This window comes from Cyprinus carpio, unplaced genomic scaffold (assembly GCF_018340385.1).
Source record: "Cyprinus carpio isolate SPL01 unplaced genomic scaffold, ASM1834038v1 S000006728, whole genome shotgun sequence".
NCBI classification, from domain to species: Eukaryota; Metazoa; Chordata; class Actinopteri; order Cypriniformes; family Cyprinidae; genus Cyprinus; species Cyprinus carpio.
This window is the reverse complement of record NW_024879331.1, coordinates 535,893-558,759: the sequence shown is the minus strand read 5'-3', so window position 1 is coordinate 558,759 and position 22,867 is coordinate 535,893. Positions and strand designations below refer to the sequence as shown.

General features: G+C 35.3%; 1 protein-coding gene across 4 annotated transcripts; it reads right to left on the bottom strand.

Annotated features, from left to right (window-relative positions):
* Positions 1-933: 933 nt before the first annotated feature.
* Positions 934-13,534, bottom strand: LOC109071685 (calpain-3-like). 4 transcript variants are annotated; one of them, XM_042755598.1, is made up of 21 exons: positions 13,047-13,534; positions 11,495-11,564; positions 10,966-11,084; positions 10,747-10,881; positions 9,667-9,834; positions 9,473-9,556; positions 8,899-8,993; positions 7,924-8,001; positions 7,690-7,850; positions 7,357-7,526; positions 7,194-7,205; positions 6,818-7,026; positions 4,491-4,527; positions 3,530-3,643; positions 3,338-3,395; positions 3,182-3,255; positions 2,679-2,747; positions 2,524-2,602; positions 2,294-2,410; positions 1,252-1,310; positions 934-1,105 (listed from the first exon to the last, which is right to left on the bottom strand). In XM_042755598.1, exons 1-21 carry the CDS (start codon positions 13,296-13,298, stop codon positions 1,079-1,081), a joined length of 2,187 nt encoding a protein of 728 aa, XP_042611532.1. In that variant the 5' UTR covers positions 13,299-13,534; the 3' UTR covers positions 934-1,078. The 4 variants fall into 4 exon arrangements, with proteins under 4 accessions (XP_042611532.1, XP_042611533.1, XP_042611534.1 ...); XM_042755599.1 differs by having other exon boundaries at positions 3,191-3,255; positions 13,047-13,533; XM_042755600.1 differs by having other exon boundaries at positions 3,566-3,643; positions 13,047-13,533.
* Between the last annotated feature and the right edge of the window lie 9,333 nt (positions 13,535-22,867).

The window sequence follows — 22,867 nt, the reverse complement described above, 5'->3', positions numbered from 1 at the left end:
GACCCATGACTACACCATTCAATAAAGACCCTGAATGTTGCCATCTGAGATGTTTCCTGATGATTCTCCTCCAGTAGTTTTTTTTTTATTATTATTTTCCTTATTTAGTTCTTCATATTTCTTATTTCCTATCAAAAATTGTCTCCACAAACAACCAGGATTTGAAACAATGAAGACCACCTTCATGGCCCTCATGCATGCCTTTTTAATTGATGTTACTATTACCAAATCAAATGGGAGGCTGAGATGTATGTAGTGCATATCTGGGTGAAGATGGAAACATATTTTTAAGAAATCTGAATCAGAAAGAGTGTTAGTACGATAATAAGAGTTTCCAGGTGTCTTAAGACATTTTATTCAGACAAAATTCTGACTTTTGAAGTTTGTCTGCATAGATTTACAAACCTGGTCAAAACCAGATCCATATGTGGTGTGAAATCGGAAACAAACCTGGATTGTGTTTCAGTGTGAATGGTCAGACTGGATTTCAAGTAGTTTTTCTCATCACTGTAAGGCATCACGTGTACAATGTAAGAAGAAGTGTGCAGTATTTCAAGAGTTAAATCCGAATCGATTTCTTTTTATTGTTATAGTTCTATGTAATATTAGATAACCAATTATATATTAGGTCCATCAGGATATGGCAAAAGGAAATCTCAGGGCCATGAGACATTAGCATCTTTTGAGGCTAGGTGAGGTAAAAGAGAAATGCTGCCTGTAACACCAGGGTAGACAAACTGAATTAAGTTCATGTGAAAAGCTACTCTGAGGAATGAATTACAACAGAAAACCAGCAACTGTGACGTGCCTCCAAAGTTGCTTGGGCACAACGCCCCCAAAAACGTTTCATCTGCAAAACATCGGTCTGTAACACTAATACTCATTTCACTCTTCTTGCCATCCCATATAAAACTAAAATGAAGAGGAGTAATCATGTGTTAAGTTTGTAGAGCTGGTGTTCAGTGTGGGCTGAGGTACAGAGAAAGAGGTAACAGTAGTCTGGCACATTGAGTGTTGAGGTAAGAGCTGGTGGTTCTGGTCCTTGCCGAGTCCGGGCTCACCTGGATCCATAGTTGGTCTATGCATACATGGTTAGCTGAAGCCACTGGAGAAATTGAAATTGAAGTTTAGCATTTTGTGATCAGCCAACCTACAGCTTTAAATGAAAGGCTTTTGTTGTTTGAAACTAATGACGTGCACCTGATGCTAAACATTACATTGTCTTGAGATGATGGATTGGTGTCCACTCACCTCTAGTACATTAAGTCTGATGGTGCCATCTCCACCTTGATCAAAGGCCTGGAAAGCTCCTACAAAGAGAATAGGTTCACTTCAGACAGTATGCATGTATGATTTTTAGTATACACAAACCCCAAATCAATTGTTGGTAAAATTTAACATATGAAAGATTTCAAGTAGAACCCAGTAAAATCTTTAGTTGTCAAGAAAGCAGTTCTATATGCATTCCCCACAACTTTAAGTGTTTAAAGAAGTTTAATTTGAAACATTTTCCAAACAAATGTGGAAATTTTCTTTATCCCTACACATTCTGTTTCAACCCTGTTATGCGGAGATTCCCTTTTTAGTACAATTGTGGCAGCATTGTACGAATTAATTCTATCTGTAGCCAAAACATAGGAACAAATTAGGACAAAGTAGCCACATTTTTTTGTTTTTAATAATTTAATTATATACTTAATATATATCTAAAATACTTAAATTAATAATTTGAAAACGTGGACACAAAATTTTTCTATCATGTGCAGAGCTCCGTATGTTTTTAAAATAGTATTTCTGACACCATATTTTTTAAAGTCATTTATTAGTATTTTATTGTTTAGCTTATCAATCTCAACAGTTCAACTCTGTTATGAGAAAAGGTCATTCAGCAATTCTTTACAGAAAAAAAAAACACTGTTCATGGAACACTCTTTAAAAAATAAAATGGTACAATGATATTTGCTTGCTAATACTGTTATTCTGTCATTTTTGTCCTGTCTTTCGATCCAAAGACATTATGAATGTAACGGGGTTGACAAAAAAAGACAAAGTTTTGAAGTTTTTTTTTTAATGCATGATTTATTACAATGCACAATGAAACTGTGCCTTGTAAAAAAAAAAAAAAAAAAAAAAAAAGTATAATTGCAAACTTACTGAGTTAATGTAAAATATTGAAAAATATATATTTTTTCCAGCTTAAATGGCAACACTTCCTGAGAATGACACTGTGTACTATTTCCTGAATACTATTTGTTTGACTGTTTGCTAGATAAAAAAAAAGATTATGACTTACTGAACATCCCCTCCAGTCGCACAAGGCAGCTGACGAAACTGTCAAAGTCGATGTTCATGTTTTCATTGGCATAGCGCATGGTGATGATGTCATAGAGCTGGTTATTCAGACGGAACCCTGAGTGGCACACAAAACACGTGACTGAACAGTGACAAGACCATTAGAGACAGACACATGTTCTTCAACATGAGAACAGATGAACAGTAGAAATACATGAAAAACCTTCTAACCTGCATCATTGATGGTGTTTCTCATCTCATAGCTGCTGATAGTGCCAGTGTGATCAAAGTCATAGCCTTTGAAGATTCCCTGTGGAGAAAATTTAAGTCCATGTCTAACAGTCTTGTTTTTTATTTATATAGGAAAGAATGAGGAGATTTCAAACCTGCCACTGTTTGATTTTGTTCCACAGTTGTCTAAACTCTTGCAGGTTAAGTCTTCCTTTTCCGTCCATCTGTGTGATTAGGATTAAGAAAGATTTGCATCTGCTACGAAATTAAATCTACTGTACATGGTGAAGAAATTACAGTTATTTCAAAACTGTCAGAGTCATACAATTTTCTCTTCTTTCTTTTCAACCCTGTTATGCTGTGAAATTTCTCTCTTTTTTATTTATTATTATGTTTAAGGAAGTGACATCAAATAAGTTTGGGGTCGGAAAGATTTTTGAATGTTTTTGAAATACGTCTCTTTTTTTGCTCAAACAAGGCTGCATTTATTTGATCAGTAAAAGCATTAATATTAGAATTATTATTACAACTTAAAATAACTGCATTAATATACAGTACTTTAAAATGTAATTTATTCCTGTGATGCAAAGCTGAATTTTCAGCATCATTACTCCAGTCTTCTACTCCAGGCTTTACAGAAATTTTGTAATTTTGATACAAAGGATACGTCCATGAGAGCAATCATGCTTCTACAGCTCTCTCGACTGAAGCCCTCAGTGTGTATGTCCTTGTCTGTAAACAGCAGATCATTTCTTGAAGACATTGTATAGAAAAACCACAATCATACAATATAATAATCTACAAAGATACGCACATTTAGACACCACTTTGTTCAAGACATCTTTGAGGTCATTGGCGGAGATCTCCATTTGCTGTAAGACACAAGAATAAACAGAAGGTCAGGTGTGGTGTTTATTACGCCAACAGAAAACTGTCATGATATGGCTGTTACCACTGTTACCACTGGCATGGCCAATTACCGGTCCCACCCCACCACCATACTCACACTCCCCCCAGCGCTCAGTGGCTCCCCAGTACTCACGTCCCCCGCGATCTGCTGGAAAAAGGACAGGAACTGCTGGTCCTCCTCGCTCTCTTCCCCAGTCGAAGCCGGAGCCGGCTGATCAGACATGGGAGTTGTAAAATACATATGTGAGAACTGAATTTATTCTCTCATTTTCATGTGAGAAGCCAAAGAATCTGATCACTACTAGATAAACAAAACAAAAAAAAAACAAACAAAAAAAAAACGATATGCTCCTTTTTCTCAATAATTAATGCAGATTTTACCTGGACAGCACTGGCCTTTTTATAATAAGAGTCAAATAAAGTACTAAGAAATAACAAAATGAATTGAAACCTTTGAAAGATTTATTATAAACTACATTTTCTGAAGAAAATTGCTTGCCTCTGCAAAATCCCCTTGCCAAGAGGTTGCAATGTGGTTGCTAAAATGTGGTTTTTAGTGTGTTTCTTAAGTGTTCTGGCTTGTTGTTAGTGTATTGTTAGGTGGTTTCCATTCAGAAGAGTTCACCCTAAGTCCACTCCAAATCTCCACGATATTCTGAGGCTGGATTTACATGATCACTGTTTATCAATCAATGGTGTCACTTGAAGCATTCATGTACATCTCTAGTAATAATAATATATAGTTAGTTTTATGTTCTAATATTTGAAACAACCCAATAAATTCATTAAGCATCTTACTTCTGGGGATTTAAGACAAGTTGGAGGTTAAGAATGTTTCATGAATCCGGCTCCTCATCTCTAGATGTGGCCGAGTCCCATCTTTATTATATCAATCTATGGGATTGTACTATCATTTTCATTAGATGTTGTTGTACATCTGTCTTCAAAACTTGCAGCAGAGCTCGAAACTTAGGGTTAGTAGTTTGGTACTAATCATAATAAAGGCATGTCTTAGTTGAACTCAAATTTCAAAAGCTTTTCGATGATGAAGTACTTACCACTGGATGATCAGCTTCAATCCTGTTCTCTATCTCCCTGAGAAGAAACCAACAAACACTGGTCACCACAGTAAACAGCATCACAACAGGTCATCTAAGAGCTTTCGGGGAGCCGTTTTATCATGTAGGTTTTCTTTCGCATTTGAGCTTATTCTTCAGTATGTCTTTTAAGCCACTTTTGATGGCCAAATGATCAATTGTTATTCTGCTTACATCAGCCATGTAACCATAAATTTTTTTTATAATAACCAAGTAGGAATTACTCAGACTTACCATATGTGACTAATCCTTAAAATATGATTACTTAAATGTATCATTAAAAGTTAATTCTCTGTTTGATTTTAAAAAATAAGTTTGATATTTGGTTACAATGACTATCATAGGGCCAGTGGTTAATACACATTTAGATCACATCAAGTAACTGGAAATCATTTTTGACATGATCCTTGTGAAAATACTCTGATTCCTTGTCCTCCATCAGCATCATCAGCATTCGTTGGAGCAACATCGGCAGTCTTTCGTGTGTCCATGTCTTCCTTGTAGCCGAAGTTTAATTGTGCTTCACAGTGGGTCAGAACTGAAAGGAAATGTTTACCGGAGGGTCCCAAAATGTGCTGCCGCTTGTCCTAAAAAAGATTCCATTACAGCCTCGAACTGGGGCCCGATTTCTTCCAGCTCTACAAATCAAATTGTCATTAAAATTTTTGTCCTTGTGTTTTTCCACCCCCTTTCCCAATTGTGTATCGAGAACTCAATCAGGTAACAATGAAGTTAGCTTGGTATTCATGTGATAATGTAACCATGCTCCTTTGTACACTAAAATAACACCCATTTAATGTGCCCTTTTGCAGCCATTATAACCCACTTCTGTAACAGCTGCTTTCAAGCCAGGTGTTTCAGAAGTTCTTAAAATAATAAAACATAAACCGTAAGAAAATACTACTACAAAAGGCAAACACCAGAAAAATTAGGATGTCAGATCAGTGTTACAGAGTGCACATGACATGTGGGAAAAAGAGATATCGTTGTACTAATTTGTTTCCAAGATTTTGTTAACTAAATTAAAAGAAGGAAATTACTTAGTACAACATGGGAAAAAACTTGTGGCAAAGATATCTTATATATTCCCCCTCCACCCCCGCCCCGCATGTCATGATCATGTGCATACTTCCATACATTTTTTCCACATAATACAAAAATAGGTTTTTAGACATCATTTACACAGAATACGTTTTTATCTGAGTGCCACATTTTTAAAAACTGTCATGTGTCAGATGCTACATAAGACACGAGACCGGAGAGCAAACAATCAAACTCATCCATTTAGCACATTTTTACCTCAAAAACAATGAAAAAGCAGCACAATGGAATCCAAAAACGAATTCTGTGTGAACAGCCCCTTAACCAGCATTTTTTTACTTAAAGGGATACTCCACCCCAAAATGAAAATTTTGTCATTAATCACATACCCCCATTTCGTTCCAAACCCGTAAAAGCTTTGTTCATCTTCGAAACACAAATTAAGATTTTTGGATGAAAACAGGGAGGCTTGAGACGGTCCCATAGACTGCCAAGTAAAATACACTGTCAAGGTCCAGAAAAGTATGAAAAGCATCGTCAGAATACTCCATCTGCCATCAGTGATTCAACCGTAACGTTATGAAGCGATGATGATGTGGAGTGACACAGAGGAGACAAAATTTATAATAAATTCATGACACAGAAGAGTGTACGCTGCCTGCGTACAGCTCAGATTCGGCAAAATGGCTCTATGCTGATGTGGAGTGACACAGAGGAGACAAATTGTTGAATAAAGTCATTATTTATGTTTTCTTCGCGTACAAAAAGTATTCTTGTCGCTTCATAACGTTACGGTTGAGTCACTGATGACAGATGGAGTATTCTGGCGATGCTTTTTATACTTTTCTGGACCTTGACAGTGTATTTTACTTGGCAGTCAATGGGACAGTCACAAGCCTCCCGGTTTTCATCCAAAATATCTTAAATTGTGTTCTGAAGAAGAACGAAACTTTTACAGGTTTGGAACGACATGGGGGTAAGTGATTAATGACAAAATTTTCATTTTGGGGTGGAGTAACCCTATAAGACTAAAAATATGAAAGAGGTTACGTTTTCAGAGAAAAAAATATTTTACAAACACCCCATTTTGTTTCCCAAATAAACATCCTTTTTAAGGATGTTTAGACATATTTTCTGAAAACAAAACAAAGATACTGATTAAGCTGTGTGAGGAAAACTGCACTCAGACATTGTACAACTGAAAAAGACAAACAAACACCCCTACCATCCCTTCTGCTCTCACTCACTCAGAGGTGTTTCTCTTTTCAGAGAAGACGCGGAGGATGAACTCGCCTTCCTGGTGGGGCTCGTAGGTGGAGGGAATGATGACATACTCCCCAGGGCTCAGACGGAAACGCTGGGTCACTTCACGGAGGTTAATGTAGGCCCTGGAACGAGCCTTAGAGGTGCTAGACACGAAGAACTCCTTCTGCATATGCTGCTTGTTTCCGTGCATCTGACAGACAGACAAACAAAAGCAAAAAGAAATTTGATCAGTGACAAAGGAGTTTATATTCTATCTATTTGACACATGTAAATGATCTTGGAATGCTAAAGGAATGGCACTGTATGAACAGCAAGATATCCACAAGCCTCGAGTCCAAACATATATTGTCTTCATACCTCCTTTGGAACCTGTGGACACATGAAACAAGTTAATAAGAGTGTTGGATGCATTATCAACATGCTATTTGTGATGAATGCTGCTATTTGCATAATTTCGCGCTGATAATGACAGAATAAAAATGCATTATGTATATTATATTTTAAATACGGTGATTGATACCTCATAGATGGAAAATCCAATAGTGAAGAGATTTGCACCCAACTTGCGTTCTCTACGCCTGTTTTTCTGCATTAGAGCAACAACAAAAGTGCAAGCCTCTTCATCATCCTCCGGGTCATCATCTTCCTCCAGGAGACGCAGGCGGTATTGTGGATTTGTCCAGAATGTTTCTATTGGAGACCACACATATTATATTAAAGCCATTATTGTTTTCTGTGATACTTCATGTTTTTTCTTAATATTTTTAACCTGTGGAGAACTTTTAGGTGCATGAAAGTTGCTATATAAATTAATTTTTTTATTCCAGTTTCAGTTCATTAAAATAACACCTACCTGGATAATTCCTGCATCCTCCAGCAGAGCATCCTCTTACCCAGCGTCCCTCATTAACAGACACGGTCCATTTGTGTAACTTATCATCCTCCAGAGCATCAGGGGTCAGGTTGCAAATCTCAATTTTGGTGTAGTTTTTCTTAAAATCCTCAAATGACATCCTACAGGTTGATGACGAAAGTTCAAGCTTTCTCTATGTGAATACCTTCATAGTAAAGAAATGTTTTAACTCACCAGAATTCTCCATCATCAGCATTCTGATGCTGAAGTTTCTCTTTTTCTAATTTAGAGAGGGTTTCCCACTCTTTTGAACTGCAGAAAAAAAGCAAAGAAAAGAAATGAGTGTAATAATTGAATACTAGCATCTACTTTTTAACCCTGTAAAGACTGGTATACGCTTCTTTTTTTTCCTTCTTTTTTTAAGTTTATTCAACCTTTAGAAAAAAAGATCAAATCTAAAAATAAAATTGCATTAAAGTCCTTTGCTGAGTATCATATTTCATCCATGTATGGCTCATTATAGTATGATATAAGAAAATATGGAAAATATGAAATTCTGGTAGTCTGTAATGTAAATCATTAAAGCAGAATACTTAGATTAAATGCATATGATTATGAATATCAGCTGTCAATCTATATCTCCCAATAATATGTCTTTATAACCAAAGCTCTGTAGTTTTTATTGTCGGGGCAAAACATACAATGCAATGCAGTACAATGATTATTGAGAGAAATACAAATAAACTAAATAATAAATAATTAAAATGCATCCATACAGTACAAATTTACATACAGTATATTTTAGATTAACTGAGATAAAAGTATTGTTTTTACTATTTGGAATGTTTTTATTTTTATATTTTTTTGTTTTAATTTTAGTTCATTTTTTTACAAAATGAACTTCAACTTGAAATGTTACAAAATAGAAATGTATTCTTATGTGTGCTTAATAAATATTTATAAAGATTTCACAGAAAAAAGACACGTTCCATGACCTGATGGTGGCCATTTTTACAATTACACTAAACTTTAAAAAGAAACTTTTTTAGCAAAACATTTGTCTTCTATTGGATGTTAGAATGCATGCAGTAGATTGTGTGCAACAGGTTTTTCACCAAAGTTTTGAACATGCTGATAATTAAGGCGTCTTAGAAATATGCATATCAAATATGATGCTAAATTCAGGTCTATGCCTATGCAGATACTCACTTATCGCTCCAAGGTCCATTCCATTCTACCTGACCCCAAGGGTTACGCAGACGCACCAAACGAATTTTAGACTCCTTCTGTTGGGACTGTTTACACTGCAGACACAAAATATCACAAATATCATCAGACACTCAAGAGTTATGTAAGGGATAATGTACATCCAGCCGGCTGTTATCTCAGAATAAACCCTGACAGGGTGATCAGGACCCTGATGTGAAGCGTGTGAAATAAGTGTAATAAGCATTGTTAGCTTATTACACGGCTAAAAAGGTATGTTTTTACCATATATGTTGAAATTATTGCTTAAGTCTTCCATTCTAACACGCGGTGGTTAAGTGTTTTCAGTCACAAGATGTCACAACGATAGCGGAGGGACTCATTAAGCATACAAGTAGTACTGGTCAAGATAACTCGTAGTACCCGGATGAGCAATGTGTTGTTCAATTTGGCGGCTGTTATCTGGGAATAACATACCGTTGGATGGTGCGATTGACCAATCAGAAACAAGTATTCCACAGAGCCATGTAATAAAGAAGATAAAATCTTTAAAAGTATCAAATAACAGAACCTTTACCTCCTCTACAGCAGTAACAGAGTAGGCATGACCCTTCACAAGTCCTGTTGTAGTACGAGTTTCAAAGCGGGCTGGAACCAGGGACTGTGGGTAAACATTCAATTGTTTAATGGTAGAATACTACGATTTGGACCAAAAGTTATCATCAGTTTTATAATAAAGGTTATTAAGCTTCCTTCTTTTGCTCGACTCACATCAATGGAGCAGCCCATGAGGGAGCCTCTCTCCAGAGCTTTCTTCATGATCTTATAAAGCTCTTTAGGGGCCTCCTTCATCTCATAGAATTCAGTCACTCCACCGGTGAAGTCCTCCATCCCCTCAGCAGTGTTTCCACCTTTAAGAGCCTCATAGGAACCATGAAGTTAACAGGATACACAAATTACATTGAGAGACCTTACTAGCTAAAATAAAGTAAGTGTGGAAGTGTTGGAAGCGTATAACACACTTTATATTCAGGTGCTGTGTGGACAAATCAAAGATAATTAATTCCTGCTGTACTTGTACAGTTACTTTGGATATAATACTTTCCTTAAAAAAAGTATTATGTCCTAAATAATAATATCTGTTATTTGAGAATAGGGTCATTCTCAGGAATGTTTATGTGTGTCCCCATTAATCATATCATGAAAAAGATACAGAACATTTTCACAACTCACAAGTTATTTTCTACAGCTTGATTAAGTATGTAATTCTAAAGAACTTTTAAACTAAAAATATATATTTTTTTTTAATGTTTGTATTCCATGTGCATGTCATCATGCATCAACATTTCATAAATGTAATATGGGATTTCATGCATTAATATGATTAAGAGATGGAATATACCAAAACATTTACTTATATGCATTTGGTAGTACAGAGAGATCCTTTCATTCACAAAATAAGGCACCCTTTTAGAGGATATTTCTTGAATGTCAGAATTGTGTGTCATAAACTTGCAATTCTCAGAATGAAACTCTGAATTGCAAGTTTATGTCTTGCAATTCAGACTTTCATTCTGAGAATTGCAAGTTTATGACATACACAAAAGATGATGTGTGAAGGTGCTTTGAAAGGGAATGATACTACAACAACTTACTTTGTAAGCTGTAACTGCATTTGTAAGATCGTGGGTATAGACAATATGATATTCACAAACAAATTGTGCGGTTTCCTCAAAATGGCCCACGTATTTATACATTTCACATCAATAAAAATCTTAAAAGATGTTCTACAGCTTTGAATTTTAAGGACTGACTGATTCCAAAAACAGATCATGCACAGATAATTGCTTACTTAGCATAAGCTTTCTCCAGCAGAGCACTCCAGAATTCATTTCTTTCAGCTGACTTGGTGAACACCAGCTGGTTGTTGAAGGTGGGAATGCGGTCATCAACAACGACATCCACCCAGTCGCCATAATGCCAGAACTGCGGTGGAAAACAGACATAGAAAGACAGAAATCAGACGTAGTGAAGATAAATTCAAAAGCTACTTTGCTCGATGACACCGACCTGGAAATGGAAAATTCCAGCATACGCTTCAGAGAAGCTCTGCTCTTGAGGTACAACACGATACAGCAGCTTGTCATTCAGAGTCAAGGATGCAATGGCTGCAAGCAACCAGCAGTCTCCTAAAATAAATAGAAAATAGTATGTCACATCAGTGGGGAATATTTAATACTGTACATATAGACCTATTTGCAGTAAAACAGGGGCCTACACTGCTGAACTCTGCATTTTTACACTGTCCAGGGCAACATGCCAGGTTGGTAATCTACTCTATGTATTAGCAAGCTTTGTGTCTTTGGTCTCTTTTATTGCGCATGTGGGGTCACAACAATAGAAAGCACTGCTAGTTGGATTCCCTTCCAGCAGAGTAAACACAATATGGAGGGGTCCCACTGGATTGTAGGTCTGCATATGGGGGGCCAGAGAGGTGCTCACTGCCATGAAGTTGCAATGAGACCCTAAAAACACTTCCCAAAGATCAGTTATACAGTCTGCAACAATATTGTGTTAATGTGTTCAAATGTTATCTTACCCAGATCTCCCTGGCAGATATCTGTCCTGCTAGCGCCTCCAACAATGAACTGTGGGTTATCACATATCTCCTGCAGGACACACATCATCAAAGAGTTTGTTTATAACTGATACAAGAGTTTCGGGATATTACACACAGGTTCAGAGATGCAAAGAGTGAGGCTGTTTCTGATTATTTCTGATGTTTTGGATGAATGGATGAATCAATGGATGAATCAATGGATAGATGGATGGATGGATGGACAGACTAGTTGTCACAAGGTTTTAAGTTAGAAGTATGGAAGATTAAAAATAATATTAACAATAATATGGTAATTGTCTATTTCTGTGCAAATTTCATTTCTTGTAATTGTGACTTTATATATCATAATTGCACCTTTATTATATATCATAATTGTTACTTACAATGTGACTTTTATTTCTCATAATTGTGACTATATCTCATTTTGACTTTTCACAATTGTTTTTTTTATTTCTCACAATTGCAGTTTTATATCTCACAGTGTGACTTTATTTTCCACAATTGTAATTTTTATCTTAAAATGATTTTTCTCAAATGCGACTTTATACCGTATCTTACAATGTGACTTTCATTAATTGACTTTTCGTTAATTAATTGTGACTTTATATCTCACATTTTGAATATTTCTAGTAATTGCAACTTTATATCTCAGATGACTTTATTTCTCACAATGTCAATGTATTTTTTGCACTTGCGACTTTTTATCTCGCAATGCGACTATTTTACATAATTGTAACTTTTTTATGTCACAATGTGACTATTTCTAGCAATTGCAACTCTATATCCCACAATGTAACTTTATTTTTCGCATTTGCGACATTGGCTATTTCTCGTAAATTTGATTTTATGTCACAATGTGACTATTTATTGTAAAGGTGACTTTATACTGTATCTTATAATGTGACTTTCATTTATTTTTGCCATTTGCGACTTTTTATCTCACAATGTGACAATTTCTTGTAATTGTGACTTTTTATCTCACAGATTTGACTTCATTTTTTCTCAATTGCGACTATATTTCACAATGTTATTTTACAATTACCCAGAAAATGTGTTGTTAAATTACTGAAATATTAACTTACACCATAAGCCAGCACTTCAAGTAAATATTTTCCGTCAAAGGGCTTTGGTTGACATTTGAAAGCACTTGGGAATGCTTGGCATAACAACAAATGTTAATTTGTGCATTTCATAAATTCCTTCATGCTTCATAATTAACTTTACTAAAAACTCATCAAATACTCCTTAATATGCTATTATTTTGTTGTCACAAAAGAGAAGTGTTTAAACCAGGCTTCTATACGCACACATTAAGAAAAGTGACAGCTAGCCCCCATTTTTTTTCCAACATGCTCTCTGAAATCTTTTGCCATCTGAGCATTATCATTGCCCATGAATATGTATATTTACAAGCAAATAAATCAATTTTTGGAAGTCCCATTGCTTCATAAATCCCATGTGCCATTTCCACATCCCACCTACAATGTTAGTCCCAGTCCAATCGAACTGACATAGGCCCTCTGCCTCCTACCTTGGGACGCTTCCAGACAATGTTCTTGACTTTGTTGGACTTGTGGCCCAACTCTTTGAAGCCAAGGGAGTCCACAGTGGCTGGGAAGGATTCATCCTCAAAAAGGGCCTTCTTCTGGAGATACTCCTGCTTGAGGGTGTTGTAGTCCTGGCCACTGAAACGGATGGGTTTGCTCAGGGATCCTTCGCCATCCCTTCTCTCTCTTTCACGGATTAACCGATCGCAAAAGAAACCAGATGGTGTATAGGGCATCTTGTCTCACTGGGACAGTGTTTTTTTAGGGATTGAAAATACTGGCTTTTGCCACCACAACTTAAATCTCACAAGCCAAATATCCCTGGCATAAATTCAAACAGCTGAACTCTGATTGGCTGTCCTGCTATATGATGCACCTTTCATGCGGTCAGGGAGTAGAAAACAGGATTAGAAGAAAAAGACAACGTGTGAACACACTCCTTTAACGTGCACAAATATGTACACACAAACACACCTGCATACATACACAAACTGCTACAGTCTTCTCTTTGGACTGCTCTCATTGGCTGACGAACAATGAGATTTGGGCAACAGTTGTGCTCTCGTGCCGCCATTGTAGGGTGACACAAAGGAGAGCGGCCCTGCAAAGAGAGGCCAGTGAGATGGCCTACCTCAGCAGAAGGCATTCACAGCCTTTAAACCTGTTCTCAATAGAGTTCAGCATTAAGCACTCTCAGCATAATGACAGCAGGCTTGACCTAACTTAACAAAACTGTCTATATATTGTCACTTTATCAGTATGGATAATTAATAACCTTCTTTTGTTACCACAATTGTTGAATGTTCACTTGTATCATACAATAGTGTTTAGTTTGGGGTCGCTAAAGAAGTCTTTTATTCTCACCAAGGCTCCATTTATTTCATTAATAGTATAGTAAAACAGTAATATTGTGAAATATCACAATTTAAAATAACCTAAATAAACTCTTTCCTATTTTATTATATTTTAAAAAGTAATTTATTCCTGTGATAGTAAAGCTGAATTTTCAGCAGTCTTCATTGTCACATCCTTTGTAAATCCCTTTAAAATGCTGATTTGTTGCTAAAGTACTATTTCTTTTATTTTTATTACAAATTTTTGTGATTACATTTTTTTTTTTATTTCAGGATTATCTTATTGATACAAAGTTCAAAAGAACAGCTTTTATTTAAAATAAAATTATTTTGTAACATTACAAATGTCTTTACTGTTAACAATTTAATGCATCAATGCTGAATAAAAATAATTTTGCATCTTTACAATATCACATAATTGTGGCAAAGAAAAAATGCCTAATAATTCATGTTTAAACAACCCAGCCATTAAAATCATATCATGTTATTAGATTTCTTGAGGTAGACAATCATTGTGGAGGGAATCTTTAATAATACATTCCAATATTAAAGTGCTGATTTAATTGACCAAAAGTACAACTTTTTATTGCAATTGCAAGTTACTGTGATTTTTAAGGCATAAACACCATCTGAAAAACTGTAAAACAACAAAATTGTAAAAAGTGTAAAATAAAAATAAATCCTGGTAATTTGAAACATACCATCCACTATATAAACTATTTCCCAGTCTTTGTATATTTCTAGGTCCAATCCAGTTAAAGTTAACACACCTCGCTTTACATTAAATTCAAACATACCTGCTGTCTTCAGTGCACCTTAAAGACAGAAACAGATGGTTTATTGACAACTCTCTGGTTTATATCTAACGCCACATTATTTATGTGTGAAGTATTCCACTAATACTTACCACAAAAGGAAACTTTTGGCCTCTTTACACCTGATTTGAGCTTAGGTTTTCTTTCCAAACTATTCAGACCAAGAATGACCACTGATTCCACTTTATCATCTGAGACAAATGAGCCTTAATAATCAGCACAGCTGAAAACACATGGCACAAGGAAAATGGCATATTGAGCTGTCTGAAAACACACAATGCTATATAACATGTTCTAACTTTTATTCATCAAATTTCCATTCCACGTAAATAGCCCTCAAGGTTCAAGGTCCAAACATTTATATTTATAGATAGATAAGACATATGATCAAAATCAAAGGAGGAAGAAGAAGAAGCGTTTTGTGGAAAAGGTAGATTTGTGTATCATCAGGTAGCAGTGAAAATTGATCCCAAAATAACAGAAAATTTTTGGTAAGAGGTAATATGTAGAAGATAAAAAGTAATGGTCCCAGCAGTGAACCCTGAGGAACACCATGTGATTGTGATCATTTTTGATGCAACATTTTTTTTTCCCTGGATGAAATATTTTCTGTTTCATAGATACAACCTGAAGCAAAATATTGCATTATAAGTGATCCCAATGGGCAGCCAAATGTTCCAAAAGAATTGAGTGGGAGATGGTGTCAAAGGCTGCGGTGAGATCGAGAAGGATCAGGATGGATAGAAGGCCGTTGTCAGCTGCAAGTAAGAGATCATTAGTGTAGTGTTAGTTCATTAGGATCCAAACCATAACAGAAGCAGTTCTGGAGAGATGTAGGGACATTGGAAGTACATTTTCAGCAGCCTTTATAGTTTTATCTATATTAAGGGCAACTTTTGACTGAGCTTACCTGATAAAAGCCATATAAGTTGTGTAGATCCCTGTGTTCCCATCCTCCATGGTGCACGGCATCTTTTGGCATCGTCTGTTTGGCCCTTTAAAATATAGACGGTTCATTCATGTCATTCCACACAAACTACGTTTCTGTTGAGCCGTAATGAATAAAACAGTCATCAATAGGACTACAGAGACAATGAATTGGATTTTAGATCAAAAATATGCTTAGGAACTACTTAAATAGACTGGTGTTTAGAAAGTTTTAGCAAGCAGTTCAATTAGATACATCATGTTAGACAAGAGTCTATTTTGTTTAACTTGTCTTGTAGGTATGGATAGTTCTCAGCCACATTAGTTTTTGAATGCGTCTGAGATATTTTTATGAAGTAATCTACCCTGTGTCCTTCAACACCAGGGTATCAGCATGTTCAGGAAGACCAAACGTATGAACCCATGGAGACTTAAGTCCATCCCCACAGAACTAGGACCTAAATTACATGTTATAATATAACTACATAGAACCATGAAATGTGGATTGCGCTTGCTCATGTGATGTTAGGGTGCCCTGGCTGGCTTCTAGGGTGTTATGGATGGTTGTATGTCAGAAGAAGAGTTCAAAGTCTCTATGACATTTCTGGTGCTCAAGATACACACCAAAGTTAAATAATTATGGCAAGGTCTTAGCAAATTTTTATTTATTTTTTTTGCAAGCAAAAAAAGGTCCATTCTTCATTGTCAGAAGTGGAGTGATACGCAAAGCACAGCCCACAGAGAAAAAACAGATGGAAAATCTGCATGGGGATTTATTTATTTTCTTTTTTTTTTTGCACCATTGCAAAAATCCTCAAATCACACAGCTTCCTATTGAAATGACTGGATTTTGCCTGCAAAATTTTGCCAAGCAACAGTAAATATGACCCACCTTTAAAGTTAAGGCCTGTTTACATCAAAGAAAGATAACTATAAAAATTTATATATTAGCGTCTACACCAAACATACATTAACATTCTGTTTATTATATGTAAGTGTTCTCTGCAGTTTTGTCATCTGCTTCTTTAATTGTTCAAGCTCTGGTGTGTTCTGACTGGCAATATTTTTTATCATTCATCAGCTGGAAAAAAATCATTATGAAAGTGATTTAAACGATATCATTCCTGTGTTGTTATCAACAAATTCTACTATATTTATTACAAATTTTTGTGATTACACATAGAAATTAGAACAATTAAAACTTCACAGATTTGGTTGTCGTTACAGTTATTTTCCTTGGTGGGTAAATGGGTCTTTATTGGTTTGTTTAAATCCCTAACCCTATGCATCATTAGCAAGACGAACAGCCTTAATAATAATACAAGTTTACAATACAAGTTTGAAAAAAAAACAGTGGAGTTGTATTCTGAATGTTAGGTGGGTTCACCATTTGTCTTGATGTCCTTAAACTGTCAGAATGTTTCTTTCCACAGCTCGCATCGATCTTCATCTTGCTTTGAGATGGAAGAACATGATTTGTCCCATAGAATCGCTCTCTCAATAATAAATGTTCACATTTAAAGCCTATATTTTCACATGGCATGAATTTGAAGATGACCTGGAAGAAATGTAAAGTGTAAAATGGAAAAAAAAAAGCAGTATTAATTATTGTTCTATATATATATATATATATATATATATATATATATATATATATATATATATATAGAACAATAATTATATATATATATATATATATATATATATATATAAAGAACAATAATTAATACTGCTGTTTCATACTCTTATTGGAAATACATGCTATTGTTGTTGTTTTTTTTCCATTTCTTCCAGGTCATCTTCAAATTCATGCCAATTCATGCCATACGTATATATATATATATATATATATATATACTGTACAATGCTAATACTATGGTACTTTGATATACACTACCATTCAAAAGTAGGGGTCATATTTTTTAAAGAGTTTTTATATTCAGAAAATACATATTAAATTGATCAAAAGTGACAATAAAGACATGTATACAGGTGCTGGTCATATAATTAGAATATCATCCAAAAAGTTTATTTATTTCACTAATTCCATTCAAAAAGTGAAACTTGTATATTATATTCATTCATTACACACAGACTGATATATGTCAAATGTTTATTTCTTTTAATTTTGATGATTATAACTGACAACTAAGGAAAATCCCAAATTCAGTATCTCAGAAAATAAGAATATTACTTAAGACCAATACAAAGAAAGGATTTTTAGATGAAATCTTGGCCAACTGAAAAGTATGAACATGAAAAGTATGAGCATGTACAGCACTCAATACTTAGTCGGGGCTCCTTTTGCCAGAATTACTGCAGAAATGCGGCGTGGCATGGAGTCGATCAGTCTGTGGCACTGCTCAGGTGTTATGAGAGCCCAGGTTGCTCTGATAGTGGCCTTCAGTTCTTCTGCATTCTTGCTCTGGCATGTCGCATCTTCCTCTTCACAATACCCTATAGATTTTCTATGGGGTTAAGGTCAGGCGAGTTTGCTGGCCAATTAAGCCAACAGGGATACCGGGGAATTTTGTTTCACAATCCCTCTCCAGGGTGCGGTTATCCCTATTGCTTGTACACTTTTTTTTATCACATCTTTTCCTTCCCTTCGTCTCTCTATTTTGCAATGTCCTTTGTGTGTCTTGCCCTCCTTGTGCAAGGTGTCAATTGTCGTCTTTTGGACAACTGTCAAGTCAGCAGTCTTCCCCATGATTGTGTAGCCTACAGAACTAGACTGAGAGACCATTTAAAGACCTTTGCAGGTGTTTTGAGTTAATTAACTGATTAGAGTTTGGCACCCAGGTGTCTTCAATATTGAACCTTTTCACAATATTCAAATTTTCTGAGATACTGAATTTGGGTTTTTCTTTAGTCGTCAGTTATAATCATCAAAATTAAAAGAAATAAACATTGAAATATATCAGTCTGTGTGTAATGAATGAATATAATATACAAGTTTCACTTTTTGAATGGAATTAGTGAAATAAATAAACTTTTTGATGATATTCTAAATTATATGACCAGCACCTGTAATGTTACAAAAGATTTCTATTTCAGTTTCTATTAAAGAAACTTATAATATCAATATTGTATCACATTTTCCTCACAAATATGAAGCATCACAACTGTTTTTACATTGATAATAATAGGAAATGTTTCTTGAGCAGCAAATCAGCATATCAGAAGGATTTCTGAAGTGAAAGGATAATTTTGATACTGAAAAGTAGAGTAATGGCTGCTGAAATTCAGCTTTGCATCACAGAAATAAATTAAATGTTAAAATATATTAAAATAGAATACATTTATTTTCACTTGTAAATAATAATTTACATTACTACTGTTTTACTGTATTTTTGATCAAATAAATGCAGCCTTGATGAGCATAACGAAACCTATCAAAATCATTAAAAACCCCAAACTTGGTCAGCCTAGACCGGCAGTTTTCAAACTTTTATAATTTCCCAGGACGAAAAAATATGATCCCCCCCCTAAAAAAATAAAAAAAAAAATAAATAAATAAATAAATAAATTGTTTTTTAACTCATGATTGTTACAGTCTTTAGAAAGCTGAATTAAATAATAATTGTGTATCAAATTCAGTTCATGTATTAAACATTCTGACAAACATATACTTTCCAACAGCAAGTGAAAGAAAGAAAGAAAGAAAGAAAGAAAAGAAAGAAAAGAAAAAAGAAAGAAAGAGAAAGAGTCAGTGACAGTCCACATGAGCTCCAGACTGGCTCCTTATCTAATATATATATATATATATACAATATTGATATGATAAGTTTCTTTAATAGAAACTGAAAATAGAAATCTTTTGTAACATTATACATGTCTTTATTGTCACTTTTGATCAATTTAATATGTATTTTCTGAATATAAAAACTCTTTAAAAAAAAAAAGACCCCATACTTTTGAATGGTAGTGTATATCAAAGTACCATAGTATTAGCATTGTACAGTATGTATATATATATATATAAAAATTTTTTTTTTTTGAATAACTTGTTCTGGCATCCTCTACAAAGGACATAAAATAAAATATGGATAAATATATAGTTTCAAAAATGTTTCCTCTCTAAAGCGTTTATTTGTGGCAGAATAATTTCTTTTAGTGCTCACTTAGCTAAGATTAGGAAATCTCGTCAGCAAGAGCTTATCCGTTCAATTTTAGAGGTGGATAGCCAGTATTCCAGCGATCCCAAACCCGATCTTAAGTTGAAACGTTTGAAGTTGCAAACTGAATTTGATTTGCTTTCAACAAATAAAGCAGAATATTTTCTTAAAAGAACTAAAGCCACCTATTATGAACATGGGGACAGAGCAGGCCGTCTTCTTGCCTCCCAGCTTAAACATCAGTCCGCATCCCGCTTTATTACACAGATTTATGATAACCATTCTAATAAGCTTGTTACTGATCCTCAAAAAATTAACTCTGTCTTCTCCTTCTTTTATTCCAGTCTCTATACTTCTCAACCTCCTTCTGATGTTTCCTTAATGGAGTCTTTCTTACATAATTTAAATATACCTGCTATTAATACATTAATACAGGAGACATTGGATGAACCTCTTAGATTAGATGAAATCACCACTTGCATTGGTCTCATGCAGTGTAACAAGGCTCCAGGACCTGATGGCATCCCCTTAGATTTTTATAAGAAATTATCAGTGCAGTTAGCCCCCTTATTGTTTGATATGTACAAGGAGTCGTTTGAGCACGGCTTTCTCCCAACCTCATTGGATCAGCATCTATCTCCCTTCTATTAAAAAATAAATAAAGACCCAACTTTATGCAGTAGCTATAGACCTATCAGTTTATTGAATGCTGACGTAAAAATTCTAGCAAAGGTGCTGGCAAAGTGCATAGATGCGTGTCTTCCTGATATTATATCTGAGGATCAGACTGGGTTTATTAGGGTATGTCAGATGTCATCTAATATCCGGCGTTTGCTAAACATTCTTTTTAGTCCATCTCTTTCTACTAAGTCTGAAATGATAATTTCCCTTGATGCTGAAAAAGCATTTGATCATGTCGAATGGAATTATTTATTCACTGCATTAAAAAAATTTGGTTTTGGGTAACAATATTATTTCATGGATTCGCCTCTTATACACTGCTCCCTCTGCAAGTGTTAAAACTAATGCTGATAGTTCATTCTTCCCCTCTTCCGCGGGACACGCCAGGGTTGCCCTCTGTCTCCTCTGCTCTTTGCTTTAGCCATCGAGCCTCTTTCTATCGCCTTAAAAACATCTCCGTCTATATGTGGGATTCATAGGGGTGAAACGGAACATCGGGTTTCTCTATATGCTGATGACTTGTTGTTGTATGTTCAAGATCCAGTTGGCTGTGTGAATTATGCACTTGCTTGACACCTTTGGCTCTTTTTCAGGTTACAAATTAAACTTTACAAAAAGTGAATGTTTCCCCATAAATGATATGGCTAAGAAAATTTCTAAAAGCGCCCTACCCTTTCATTTCTCCCCTGCAGGGTTTCGATATTTAGGCGTAAACATTTCATACCCTTTCAGTTCTCTGTTAAGAATAACTTCACAAATTTGGTTGATCAAATTAAGCTTGATTTAAAACGATGGGACAGCCTGCCCCTTTCTCTTGTAGGAAGAGTGGAGACCTTTGCCACGACTTTTATTTCTCTTTCAGTCTCTAACTCTTTTTCTACCTAAATCTTTTTTAAATGCTTTCATAAAATTCTCTCTTCATTCATTTGGGCAGGTAAGATTCCTAAGGTTAATAGATCTATCCTTCAACGAAACAAATGTGATCAATGTGTCTAGCCCTGCCAAATTTTATTTTTTATTACTGGTCCGCTGATATTTCTAAGATTTTCTTATGGTGTAATGCGCCGGAGGTCAACTGGTGCACTCTAGAAGCTACTTCTTGCCTTGGTTCTTCCCTCCCTGCACTAGTCTTTGCTCCTTTGTCTCTGCGTCCCTCTAGTTATACTAAAAATCCCATTGTGTTATCGACATTAAAAATTTGGAAACAATCGTCGACAACATTTTCTTTCACAGTGGAATCACTATCCATCTCAAGTCCTATTTGCAATAATCACTTGTTTTTGCCACCAGGTATTGATCACACCTTTAAAAGATGGCGAGATAAGGGCATTGTTTGTTTTCAGATCTTTTTATTGATAATCTTTTGCTACATTTACCAATCTTATTTCCAAATTTAACTTACACTCTACAGGTTTGTTCAGGTATTTTCAACTCCGTAATTTTGCCAAAAACAACTTCCAGCAGTTTCCCTCTATTACCAGAAAAATACTCTGCTTGAGAAAAGTATTGTCAGCTTCTACAGGTGGTAGTCTTATATCCTCTATCCATGCCTTGTTACTTTCATCTAGTACATCTTCTCTTAAACTGCTTGAAGATAACTTGGGAGAATGAGTTGCAAATCAAGTTATCCACAAGAGCTATGGTCTGAGGCCCTTGCCAGAGTTAACTCTACCACTGTATGTGCTCGGCAAAGTCTCATTCAGCTAAAAGTCTTGCAATCGAATTCATTTGACCAAAGCTAGACTGCATAAATTGTTCCCACAAACACAGAAGACTCCTGTACCAGATGCTCCTTCTCTCCCGCTACTCATACCCTTTTTAGCTGCCCCAAATTGGCCCTCATTTTGGGCTTGTTTTTTGACTTCATGTCGAGGGCTCTGCATGTTTCTTTATCTCCATGTCCTATAGTTGCCATCTTCGGCGTGTCTCACTTGTCTTCTATCACAAGGCAGAAAGCAGAAGTTATTGCCTTTGCTTCTCTTATAGCTAGAAGGTGCATCTTGTTTGCATTGGAAGTGTCCAACCCCTCCCCCAACTACCTCTTGGTTTAAAGGAATTGATGTCATTCCTTTCACTTGAAAAAAACTGAGATATGCTACTCGGGGCTCAACTGATAAATTTTTATAAAAACTTGGAACCCTATTCTAAATCTTTATGACTCTATGTCCTCTCTAGATTCCAACTAATTGAACCGATTTTTGAACCGGTATATGTGTGCATTGTTTTGGATGCATATCTGTATGTATATGTGTATATTCTTCTTTATACTATTTCCAATTAATACTTTATCATCCACGTATACTATTTGTATAGTTGTTTATACTTGTTTTTCCTTTTCTTTTTTCTCTCCCTTTTTTATTATATGCATCTTATTAGTATAATTGTATACAAAGACTGTTGATATGTTTCT